At 43.0% G+C, this 12,893-nt stretch overlaps 1 protein-coding gene across 7 annotated transcripts in view; it reads right to left on the bottom strand.

Moving 5' to 3' along the window:
* Window positions 1–1,278: 1,278 nt before the first annotated feature.
* FAM168B (family with sequence similarity 168 member B) overlaps window positions 1,279–12,893 on the bottom strand; it is a 107,846-nt gene continuing 96,231 nt past the window's right edge. For 3 of the 7 annotated variants that reach the window (XM_023751287.1, XM_023751291.1, XM_023751290.1), the window contains exons 4-7: window positions 9,038–9,180; window positions 8,735–8,912; window positions 6,112–6,236; window positions 1,279–5,717 (exon numbers count right to left, since the gene is read on the bottom strand). In XM_023751287.1, the coding sequence (XP_023607055.1) occupies window positions 6,124–6,236; window positions 8,735–8,912; window positions 9,038–9,180 (434 nt within the window). In that variant the 3' untranslated portion in view covers window positions 1,279–5,717; window positions 6,112–6,123. The remainder of the gene's footprint in view (window positions 5,718–6,111; window positions 6,237–8,734; window positions 8,913–9,037; window positions 9,181–12,893) is intronic. The other 4 variants (XM_023751288.1, XM_023751289.1, XM_014452989.2 and 1 more) reach the window with 3 other exon arrangements.

Raw genomic sequence — 12,893 nt, 5'->3', positions numbered from 1 at the left:
ACTGGGCTGTGTGCCCCTCTGCCCTCCAATTCTCCTTGCAGGCCTCCAGCTGATGGTGCCAGGCAGCTGACATCTCTGGAGGGTGGGAACCGGGTATTCTGCATATGACCACACCTGGCCCCAGAGCCCATCCATTTTGTCTCCCAGTTCCTCTCTAGACACTCTCTTCACTTGTAATGTGTTTATAATCAACTGCAAACTTCCATCAGGGTATGTCCACATGTAGCTGTGTGTTGACTCCAGAACCTGGTTCCAGTTTTTTTGTTTGGATTTTGTTTTTCAAAATGGAGAAAAAGAACTGTTAGTGACACAGGAAGATTGCCTTACCCTAAGTAAGCATGAGAAGCCATAAGGACTGAGTTCTATAGCCCAGCATGCAGGACTGACCTGTCCACCCAGAAGCCAGTGAGTATGTGGATTGGAGGGGGAAGCCTACATCCCACCCCAAGGAAGGGTGCCCATGAGTACATCCAGGGCCTGGCTTGTGGGTGCAAAGTGCCAAGCAGCCCCTCTAGCCCATGGGAATTCAGCAGCATGTAGTCACTTGCACTACTCTACCTTCTCCAAGCCAAACACTACATTAATTTCATAAAAAAAACTTGTAAAAAATAAACTGGCTGCCAGCCCTTGTTTTCTATGGATGTCTATGCATTTTCTCCTCTGTATGCCCACCTTTCCTTAACCTGGAGTAAATAATCCCAGTAGCACCCAGAATTGGGAGTAGGGCCTCACCTAGTTGAGCTCATGCCTCACGGTTTTAGTGAAAAGAGGCTAAAGTGGCTAGGCTAACTGATTGAAGGAGGCTCAGGGCCACTGGGAGCTGTCCAAGTGAGGTATGGCTGGCTCAGCCCCTCTCTCCCCTTAGGGCCTAGAAGCCCACTCCCTCTCTGACTGCTCTCAGAGTTTATATTTAGCTGAAATTAGCAAATGTGTTCGGGGAACAGGCAGTCCATAATCTTTCTGTGTCTCAGCATCTTCCTTAGTGAAAGGGGGAAGAATGTGTCTTCCCAGGAGGACCTGAGCTACAGGACCAGAAGAAGAGGAATGAGGGTGGCTTTCCTCCCCCTTCCCACCTAGGGAAACAGTCCTCACAACCTGTGGCCTCCACAAACCCTTACACACTGCCAAGGTCAAGAATACCTGGGAAGCAGCTGAGCACTACAGGGCTTTTGCTCGAAACCACTGGATTTCCAAACTTTAGAGAAACTACAACACCTCCCAGGCAGGTAAACCACCTTGAGACAAAACCTACAGGGAAAAATCATGAAAACCATAATATGCAACACAAGTCAATCTTTATTCAAAACTGCAGTGTTAATACATAGCTCTTGTTACAATAAACATGCTTTTAATAATTTTAAATCTAAGCTCATCTACTTATCAGATTGCATAAAAAATTAAAATAGTATGAATTTACAGACAATAGAACTAGATCAGGATGGATATTCCATTCCTTTGTATTGATTGACATCTAAGTTCAATGCAGAGGTGAGGGATGCCTTTAACACTGGAAGACAATGCTGACGTAAATTTAAAAATGTACCAAGAGAACAGTCTAAAAAACAGTATTTAGAAATGATTTAAAAAAAATTTTTTAAAGGAACCATTTCCTGGTCAGTCACAACCTATGTGGCTCCTTGGTGCCTCTCCTTCAAGTGGCTGTCAGAACAATCCTGCAGGGTGCACAAGAGTGCTGGCCTCAGATCGTTTGACTATTCACTCATCTACACAAGGACCTGGGGAGACTCCAACAGGGTTCAGGAGGCAGAGATGAGCTGCCTATCACCTCCAACGTACAAATCCTGGAGAATACCATCTCCCATAGTTCATTCGGGTTCCCTGGATAGAGATGTCCACATCTCCTCTGTCCTTGTCCCAAGTGAGTTGACTCTAGTCCTGGGAACTTTTATAAAGTGATGACATCCACAGGTTTTCTGTTCAAGTGAATAGAGTGGATAAAGAGATAAATTCTCTGAAACATCTAAGATCAACTTGTAACTTTCTACCTGAAAAGATCAGACCCTCCTCTGAAGCGTGTCATTTGCAGTCTGCTCAAGTCAGATGGACACACACACACATACTTGAAATGTGCCAGAGAGGAGAGCTAAACAGCCTGCCCTTTCCCTAAGCCAACCACACTCCTATTTATAGATTATCCCCATTCCATAGAAAGCACCAGAGAAGGACCAGAAGTTGCCTCCCACCTCAAGCCATGCATCCTTAAACCACCCTTGCAACCAATGGAGGGTGTCAGACAGGTGTCCTGTCCTATATGGGCAATGCTCAGGCTAGCAATGACTGAGGCACCCAGCTGCCAGATGGAAAGAAGGTGGCCTAACTGGTCCGAGTAATACTGTTTCCAAAGGACAGGAGAAATTTGGGCTTCCTTTTTAAAGCAGGCTCCACTATTGATGTGGCCTGTGTTTACCATCCTTCCACAATCAATCACTGGCAGACACACTCACAGAAACCCACAGAAAGGAACATTGCCAGATATTTGCATATCCAAAGTGCCTTAAGAATATATTTCCTCTCATTATTGAAGTCATGATGCTACCCTAGAGAGCCAGGCATTGTCTGCCCAGCTTGGCAAGGACAGGATGCTTAATAACCAAGTGCCCATCCCAAGCCTTAGGACCTTCCTCAATCTCCTGTAAACACTATGTTTGCTTTGTACACAAGAAAGTCACAGAATAGCAACTGGTAGGTCTAATAACCACACCAACAAGAAGGCTCTGAAAAGATTTATCATAAGAAACATAAAAGGTTCTGGAAGTACCTATGTGCCTGTTTTATCACAAATGGCCCTGGCCCTGATGTTATCCTCCCTTCTCAGAGGCAGCAAGTTAATGGGATTATGGCTTACTCATCGCTAAACACTCAGTCATCCAGTCTAGAGCATTTCCATAAGCAGAGAAACGGACCTCCTAAACTGTAGGAAAGAGGCTGTAAAAACAAAACAAATTAAATATCCATGATGATGTCCATGTTTATAGGAATTAGGATCCTTTGCTTGCCTGTCTCAATTTCTAAAAGAACTATAATTCAGCTAAAAGGCTCTCAAATTAGGAAGCAAAATTTCTTTAAATGTTCCACTATTGTGCTTTGGATATCAAATTATGCAAGTTTATAACAGGACTTTTATTCCTTAATTAATTTTACTAGAAAGAATTTAAAATGCTGCTAAAATTACAACCTATAATACTTTTACTATTCATAAGTCCAGATTCATACATACTAGACAAGGTCTACCTTTCACCATCATATTTGATAGCTGATGCCCTGATAGTTTCAACTGAAAAGATATATTCCGTAACACAAAAGTATCTGATAAAGTCTCTCAGCTCCACTTGACAAAAGGGAAAAGGTTTAAAAAGAAAATTAGGGGGAAAGTGTCATGATACTGATATAAATGGGGGGAAATGAAACCCATTCTGCTTTCTCTTGAAAACACCATTTAATTTAGTGCTCATGAAAACACTCACCCTAAGTCTCAAGTACGCCTGAAGAAACATCCTATATAACTTCTAATAGATTCTTCTTGATTTCAAATGTCTCCATCCCTAGGTAGAGTGTGTGTGTGTGTGTGTGTGTGTGTGTGCGCGCGCGCGCGTGCGTGCGCGCGCGCGTGCGTGTGTGTATTCCCATTTTTTTGTTTGGGGCATTTTAAAAGCATACACTAAAATCACATTTTCTCCTATCAACTAATTACACTAACTTGAGGAAACTGAGTTTTCTGTTACTTGTACCTGGAACCTATTGATATTACAAATCATCCACTATACAGAAGGAATTACAACACGAAGTTTAAGAAGTGTGCACAAACTGTACACACACACATGGGTTAAGTGCTTATGAAGCAATTTAAAGTTCTTTTTAGTAGACACACTATATTAACAGGTATTAGGAATAAGAAATCTTTTCTTTACATGATCCATGCAAAAATATTCTTAAACTTTTTTATTATAAAATAAAATGTGAAAAAAGTTACAAAGAATACTTACTATAAAAAATAAGATTACCAAAGGCTCAGGGGTGAGGTGTCCCACTCACCAATCTGGATGAAAGCCTAACCAAAGTTAGAGCCCTGGCCTAGTTGCCAGAGACATAAGAAGAGTAGACTCCCCTTCCCAACCAAAGCACACAGCACTTGAAACAATGATGGGGTAGAACAGGGGCATACTCCTCCACCTGCCTGACAAACTGCTGAGAGGAGACAAAACCTCTCCTCACACTCCCTCTGACTCTATCTGAGAACAGACTAACTCCCATCAATATAAGTTGAACCCATGTGTGGTTTTTTTTTTCAAAAAAAAAAATTCCTCAATTTCTTATATACAATATTCATATTTTAACCACAAAATCCATTCCATAATAATCCTTGGCAGGTAAATGCATTTTGATGCTGCCTGACCCTTTGTTGTCTATACCTGCTTTGTGCTGAGTGCTCTCAGTTGCCAGAAGAGATGGCAAAAGAGGCTCACAGACAATAGACATCAGACCTCCCCACACCTGTCTCCAGATGGTCTCAGAGGATTAAGTCTCCATCAAGTGGATAGGCCTAAACATAGTGGCAGCCTCACCCAATTTCAAATAAAGTTTTGTTCCCTTTTTAATAGTTCTTAAATATACAACTTTCTTCAGAACACACAGCTGAAATCTTACCCTTCTTTGTGGGGGAAAGAACAGCAATGCCTACATATATTTTCAGCTAACGCAAATATTTCTCAGCAAAGAAAAAAAAGGGAAATGATTTTCTAAACTAAATCAGGAAGAGAACAATACCTCCTCCAAGTTTTTCTGTTTATTTCACATATCTTCCATCTTAGGAAAATAACTTAATTCTACATAGGGCTTTTCCAATAAAGATATAGAAAACAGCATCTCTATCTGTAAAGAGCTTTGTAATGGTAATTCACATAGCAATCCAGAGAAAACTGGTTTGCTGATGGACAAACTGCAAATTGCCCCTAAATGTACTGGCCATACAACTCTAGTCTCTCATGATAATCTTTTAAGAATGTCTACATCAAACTGACCCTGCAAACCTAAATGAAAAGATAGTGATGCCCATTAACCTGGCTACTCCAAGTAGCTGTGGCCCACCCTATACTCTCCCAGTCCCTACCACTCTCTCCCAGTGCAATCAGTATGAAATAAACTGATGGCTAAAAACTAAAATTTCATGTTTCCAACTGGCAACCTACATCAACCCCAAAGGATGAAGAATCACTTAAGAGATTTCAGATGCTCTATGAAGAAATTCACGTTAACACTTACATCTTTAAGACTCTGCATACATTACAACACTGCATTAGTGATACATACAAGTTATAAAATATTTTCCATTCCTTTGGATTTTGCATATGATGGTTTTGCATCAATCACTGCAGGTAGTTTGAGCAAGCTTTGTTTTTGTGTTTGTTTTTTTAAACATGCATTCAACTAGATATGATTTCAGAATACATTAATACTCCCTTTTCATCATTACAGTTAGCTAAAAAAAATTGCCAGGCAGCCCCAAAACATGACTTGCTTTAAGACCAACCCATAGTTAGTTGGAGACTAATGGTGCTGAGATCTGCAAGGCCGGACCATAGTAGTATTTAGCTAAGTGTCGAGAGCATTAAGAAGAGAAAGTCCTGGTTGGAGGCACAAGGCCTGCAGCACCAGCTGTGGAATATCCAGGATGTGACTGCACAGCTCCATCCTCAAACCTGGGCAGGAGGGAGAAAGACACACAATCACAGAGCTCCTCTGGCACTGCTGCTATGAAAAGGAGGCATTTCAATTAGAGGAGGATGAAATCCAAAAAGGGCAGCAGAAAGAAAATGTTCCTGATACCCGTGGACCTCACAGAGGCTTCCAATTACACTGGAATACTACTTATTTTGCAGGAGGCGGGTACAAGAAACATAGTATAGCAAGTACTCAATGGTTTCCTTCTTTTTTCTACTTTGTGGAGACCCAATATGAGCAAAAATTTAAACACTTGAACAGTCAGGTAGCATTTTTCTCATTAGTGCTTAAATTATGGTAGATTTGCCATTCTCCACTGGAAAAAAAATGCACTTTAGTCAAGAGCCAACCTAGGCTTCACCAGTCACTTACATTTGCAGGTGATCACCACTGAGGGGGCACGTAGCTGTAGGTGGGCGTTCCTGGACCCCGATACGTGGGCACAGTGACTGGGTGGGGGGCGACAGGAGTTGGGGAGTGGGCAGTAAGCAGGGTACCTGCAAGAAAGAGGAGTGTGTGGCAGGTAGCACTGCCCACAGTCAAGGCTGTCCTTACATCATCACTACACAACTTTATGCTTCCTCTGACAAGGAGGGACGTAAGGAAGAGGGAAAGGGCCTTGGACCTTGACTGCTGTCAGAACTCTGATTATATAAGAACTACTCAAAGATGTATAAACACAGAAAGCTCATAATGGTAATACATTTGTGGAAACCTTTATGCTTTCCCTTCATATAAACATACTTAATTATTTTTGTGGCTTAGATGATAAAAGACAAAATAAAAATATGATTCAGCCTTAAAAAGGAAGAAATCTGTCACATGTTACAACTCATATGAACCTTGAGAACATTATGCTAGGTGAAAAAAACCAGTCACAAAAAGACAAGTACTGTATGATTCCACTTATTTGAAGTCCCTAGAGTAGTCATTGATAGAGACAGAAAGTAGAATGCTGGTGTCAGGGGTTGGCGGGCAGGGGGAAAGAAAAGTTGTTTAATGGTAACAGCGCTTTAGTTTTGCAAGATAAAAAAAAGTTCTGGAGGTGTTTCACAACAGTGTAAATATACTTAACACTACTGAACTGTACCCTTAAAAATTATTAATATGAAACAGAGATCCTAACCAGAACTTGGCCCGAGCTCTTAGCCAGAACTTCGCTGGAGTTCTAGATCAGAACTTGACCAGAACTTGGCTGGAGATCCTGGCTAGAGAACCTGGCTAGGCTGCTGATCAACTGAACGCTACCTCCGTGTCATTCCTTCTTCGCCGACTCCGTCCACACCTTTGGGGACCCCTGGACCTGCTGGGGTTGGACCCCAGCACCCAGGTTGTGGGTTCAGTCCCCAGTGGGGGGCATGCAGGAGGCTGCCGATCAATGATTCTCTCTCATCATTGATGTTTCAGTCGCTCTCTCCCTCTCCCTTCCTCTCTGAAATCAATAAAAATATTTATTTTTTAAAAAGGTGGGGCAAGCCCTAGCCCACCTAGCCCAGTGGTCGGCAAACTGCGGCTCGGCAAGCCGCGGCTCGTGAGCCACATGCGGCTCTTTGGCCCCTTGGGTGTGGCTCTTCCACAAAATACCAACTTCTGCACGTGGCCCATACAGCTTTCAATCGCACTGTACATGCGTGCCACCACACGGTATTTTGTGGAAGAGCCACACTCGGGGGGCCAGGGAGCCGCATGTGGCTCGCAAGCCACGATTTGCCAACCACAGTCCTAGCTGGTTTGACTCAGTGGATAGAGCGTCGGCCTGTGAACTGAAAGGTCCCGGGTTCGATTCCGGTCAAGGGCACATGCCCGGGTTGTGGGCTCGATCCCCAGTGGGGGACTTGCAGGAGGCAGCCGATCCATGATTCTCTCTCATCATGGATGTTTCTATCTCTCTCTCCCTCTTACTTCCTCTCTGAAATCAATAAAAATATTTTTTTAAATAAAAAAAAAATTATTAATATGAAACAAATAAATGGAAGAGAGGGATTGAGGGAGATTCCAAACCATATAAACTTCAGAGTACATTAAGCTAAATGTATTTTTCCCTAACCTGAAGAAAAGGCAGCGATTATCTGAGTCCATTTGCAGATAAGCACTACCTCAAAAATAACAGCCTTCACTCTCTTCACTCTCCTGTCTCACTGCCCACACTCATCCCAGACCTGTCTTCCCTTCCTTCTACCTGTCACAAACATGTACATGACAGAAAGTATAATCTCTTTTGCCTTCAAAGATAAGTATGGGAAAACCAAATAAAATAGAGACTAAGAAGAAACACCTTTCTCTCTGGCATGATTTTCTTAATTGAAGTAAAGTTTAGAAAACATAGAGGGAACAATATATTTTTTTTAAAATCCCAGTCCTGGGCAACCAAGTACATCGTGTGTACCTGGCCCCTGCCACAGAGGTGCCAGGGCTCCAGGTAGATGTGTCCATCCTAGCCAGGGTTCGCATCTCTCAGTGGTTTATTTTCCTTGGGAAATAAAGTCAATGAATGCCAAAGGATTTCTACAAGTAGCTGTGATGTCTATTAACACAAGACTAGCTTTCCTAGACAGACAATTTGGCCTGCAAAGGAACCCATACTAAAAGGTCCAATCCCCCAGAATATAAAGTTGCCCTTCTGCTTTACAGAGGAGATCTGGTCACAGAGGAGATGCTCACAGAGGAGATCTGGTCACTCCTAGTTCCTACTGTCAAACGGCTCAACTCAGCAACAAAGTAGCCCTCTGAAATTCAGAGAGTGCCATCCAGTCATACTCTACCAGGAGGGTACTTGGTTCATGATTTATTACTCTAACCCCCACTCCTGTCTTGTCTCAACTGAAAGGAGAAGGAGGAAAAAAGAAAAATATAATATGCTATTCCTTCCCAAAAGAATATGTCCTTCCACACAATTCTAGACATGAAATATCAAGGCCAGGGGTCAGGGTATTAGTGAGCTCTCCCTTCCCAGCTCTCATGCCACCATAGAACAGGAAACCCAGAGTCGACTCACCTGCCGACATGGCCATAGTGGTCCCAGCCACCATACCCATGGTGACCCCGTTGCCTCTTGGAGGAGGGATGGGAGCAGGGTACATTGTCGCCGGCATGCCGTTGGGCTGCACCACTGTGGTGTGGTGGATGACGTGAGGGGGTGCTGCATACAGGTGCTGTGTGTAGAATGTGCCTTGCTGTGGGGAGGAAGAGCGACAACTGTAACAGAACTCTACACCCAGTGGGTAAGACCCCAGATGGGATCTACATATACAGTGCCCAAGAACAGTATCAAGAGCCTCACAGTGCACCCAAGGCCTACCTGTGCATATGGGCTTTGCTGGGGGTAGGCACTTCGCACAGGGTATACAGCAGTCTGGTATGGGTTGGGGGAGGAGGAATATGGTGGCACCGCCCCGCTGGTGGGGGAACAGGACACTTTATAAGGTGTGCCAGGAGTGTAACCTAAAACAAAGAAGCCCAATGAACTTTTCACAAATCCACATTTGCCAGACAAAAGGAAGGAACTCAGTTTTCCAGCCCTGACCATGACACCATTGTGGCCCCATATGAGCTCCACTAAGATCTGACTTCGTTACTTAATGTATAAGAATGTGTGTGTAGGGTGGGAGTCACTTTGGAAGAAAGAATAAAAACAGAAGGAAAAAGTAATTCTGAAAGTACATTCATCCTGGCTGGCATGGCTCAGTGGTTGAGCATCTACCTATGAACCAGGAGGTCACGGTTTGATTCCTGGTCAGGGCATATGCCCGGGTTGTGGGCTCAATCCCTGGAGTGGGGTGTGCAGGAGGCGACCGATCAATGATTCTCTATCATCATTGATGTTTCTATCTCTCTCTCCCTGTCCCTTCCTCTGAAATAAAATAATAAATTTTTTTAAGTACACTCATAGAAAAAGGGAAAAAACACCTATCCTGATGGAATATAAATTGGTACAGCCTTCTTGGGGCATACTATGGCATTAGTTCTATAATTTCACTTATAAAAATTTGTTTTAAAGAAATAAGCATGGGCTGCCAGTCGAGGTGGCAATGTAGGTAAACTCAATACTTAAACCTCCCACAATAACAAGAATTACAACTAAACTACAGAACTATCACTCAGAACACCTGATATCTAGCTGAACAGACAGGTGTCCTATAACTAAGGACATAAAGAAGAAGCTACATTAGACTGATATGAGGGATGAAGATGCTGAACAGGCTGCTCCCACACCCACATGCAGCAGTTACTAGGTGTACCGGTTAATAATGGTGGATTTTGTAATCAAAGAAAACACGATAATTTCAAGAGAAACATCAAAAGTGCTTTATTCAAAGTAATGTCCATTCACTAGCTACACATTTCCCCCATCTTTCAGGTAATTTGTGGATACCGTCCCAATAGAACTTTTCTTGTTTTGAAGCAAACCATTCAGAGACCCAATTTTCCACTTCTTTGTACGTTTTGAAGTGCTGCTCAGAAAGTGTGTGTGCCATCGATCAGAACAAATGGTAATCTGAAGGAGCAAGGTCTGGTGAATAGGGCGGGTGGGTTAATACTTCCCAGGCAAGATCTTTTAATGTGTCTTTAACTGGTTTTGAAGTGTGTGATGGTGCGTTACCAGGAAGCAAAATTACTTTGCCCTGTCTTCTGGCCCATTCTGATCGTTTCACGATCAAAGAAAGCATGGTTCAAATTGATTATCTGTTGTCAGTAGCAATCAGTATTAACGGTTTCACCTGGTTTTACAAGCCCATAACACACCACACCTTCCTGATCCCACCAAACGCAGAACATTGTCTTCTTTCTGAAGCGATTTGGCCTTGCAGTCGATGTTGATGGTTGACCTGGATCAACCCGTAATTTTGTGCATTTGGGATTCTCAAAATAAATCCACTTTTCATCACCAGTCACAGTTCGATGCAAAAAAGACTTTCTTTCATGCCGTTGAAGCAACATTTTACTGATGACTTTTTGGTTTCCCATTTGTCTTTCGTGCAGTTGATGTGACACGCATTTTCCTTCCTTTAAAATCTTTCCCACTGCTTGTAAATGATCGGAATTTGTTTGCTGAGCAACGTTTAATCTTTCTGCAAGTTGTTTTTGAGTTTGCCATGCATCTTCATCCAATAATGTTTGTAATTGTTGGTCTCCAAACTTTTTCGGTTGACCTGGACGTTCTTTGTCTTTCACATAGAAATCATCACTTTTAAGGCATTTAAACCAGCGTTCTCAAGTAGTATCTTGAGATGGAGCATGTTCACCATAAGCTTCCTGAAGTATACAATAACTTTTTCTTCAAAGTAAAGAATTAAAACTTCCCACAAATGTTCTTTTTTTGGCACGAAATTCAACATTTTTAAGCATAAAAATATCTATGATGCTAACACCTTCAGCAAATTTGACATGAAGTTTTGAAGCTTGCTGTCAATACAACAAAATAGCATACATATCAAATCCCATATATATCACCATATGTGTAACTCCATCTATTGAAAAAAATCCGCATTATTAACTGGTACACCTAGTAAAAATCAGGAAGAATATCTCAACTGTGGAGCAAGGAGTCCTAGTAGTGGGAGAAATCCCCATAATTTTTGACTGTGAAAACCTGCAAGGGTTGTAGCTGAGTGAGACAAAGGGCTCCTGAAGTCCCAGATGTTCCTCTTAAAGAGCCTGTGCAGGGACTTACTTGAACTCATGCACTGTGAGCTCCAGCGCTGGGGCAGAAGCTCAAAAAGTGCCAGGGACAAACAGGGAGGAACTCAATTGTCTGGCATTAAGGCAAGGGTTGGAGAGGCAGCTTTCCCCACAGACAGAAGTGCTGGCAGAAGCCATTGTTTCTTTGCTGAGCCCTCCCACACAGCCCGCAGGAGGCCGTGATATCTGAATCTCCAACAACCTGGTGATTCCCTGCAACCCTGCCCCACCCAACTTGCTGGCCCACCCAAACCCTTCCCAGTGGCTTTTCCTTACAACTGCCTGTCTTAGCTCATGCAGCAGATTTTCCTAAAATCTATCAAACAAGCACCATCTGGCCTCCGTGTACCCCATACCTCTTCTAAGTGGCCCCAGACCTGACACAAGTAGCAGCCTAACTTGGTTTGCAGCTTGGCCTATCTTGGGCAACTCCAAGGCCAGCACAAATAGCAACCATCTAAAGATTGCTTTGTAGCTCATGCCAGGTGGCCCTGGGGAGAGCACAAGCAGCAGTTGACCTTAGACTGCAACTATTAGGAGGCCCAAGAGCCAGCACACCAGGTGGACAGCTTCAGACCACATCAAAGCACCACCAAACCACTTCCATGAGAGACACACTCAAGGGGTGGACTCAGAAGGTACCTAAGCCCCACTGAAGTGAGTTCTGCTCCATGGGGTCGGCCCTTGCACAGCAGATCCTCTAGTGGTCTCAGCCAGTCCTCACAGCTGATCAAGAGGGTGCACACAACCCACATAAGGAGCACAGTCTGGAGTGCCCAGCTCAGATTACTGTGGAGACTGAGCCACTGGGCCCTAAAGACACCATCTACATAAAACCACTCTACCAAGACTAGAAGACATACAGCGGCGGTTCTCAACCTGTGGGTCGCGACCCCTTTGGTGGTCGAACAACCCTTTCACAGGGGTCGCCTAAGACCATCCTGCATATCAGATATTTACATTATGATTCATAACAGTAGCAACATTACAGTTATGAAGTAGCAACGAAAATAATTTTATGGTTGGGTCACAACATGAGGAACTGTATTTAAAGGGTCAGAAGGTTGAGAACCACTGACATTCAGGCTCTACCTAATACACAGAAACAAACACAGGGAAGCAGCCAAAATAACAACACAAATGAAACATGTCCCAAATGAAAGAACAGAACAAAACTTCAGAAAAAGAGCTAAACAAAATTAAACCGAGCAATCTACCAAAAGCAAAGCTCAAAACACTGGTTATAAGGATACTCACTGAACATAAGGAAAATGTAGAAAAACTCAGTGAGAACTTCAATAAAGAGATAGGAAACATAAAAATGGAGATAGAAAACATAAAAAAGATCCAGTTAGAAATGAAGAATACACTAACTTAAATGAAGAATACATTACAGGGAATCACAGTAGAGAATCAAATCAAGGACTTGAAAGGTAAGAAAGAAGAAAACACCCCTCAGGACATCAAAACGAAAA

This window comes from Myotis lucifugus, unplaced genomic scaffold, assembly GCF_000147115.1.
Source record: "Myotis lucifugus unplaced genomic scaffold, Myoluc2.0 scaffold_19, whole genome shotgun sequence".
In the NCBI taxonomy this organism is placed as follows: domain Eukaryota; kingdom Metazoa; phylum Chordata; class Mammalia; order Chiroptera; family Vespertilionidae; genus Myotis; species Myotis lucifugus.
This window is presented reverse-complemented; position numbering and strand designations above follow the sequence as displayed.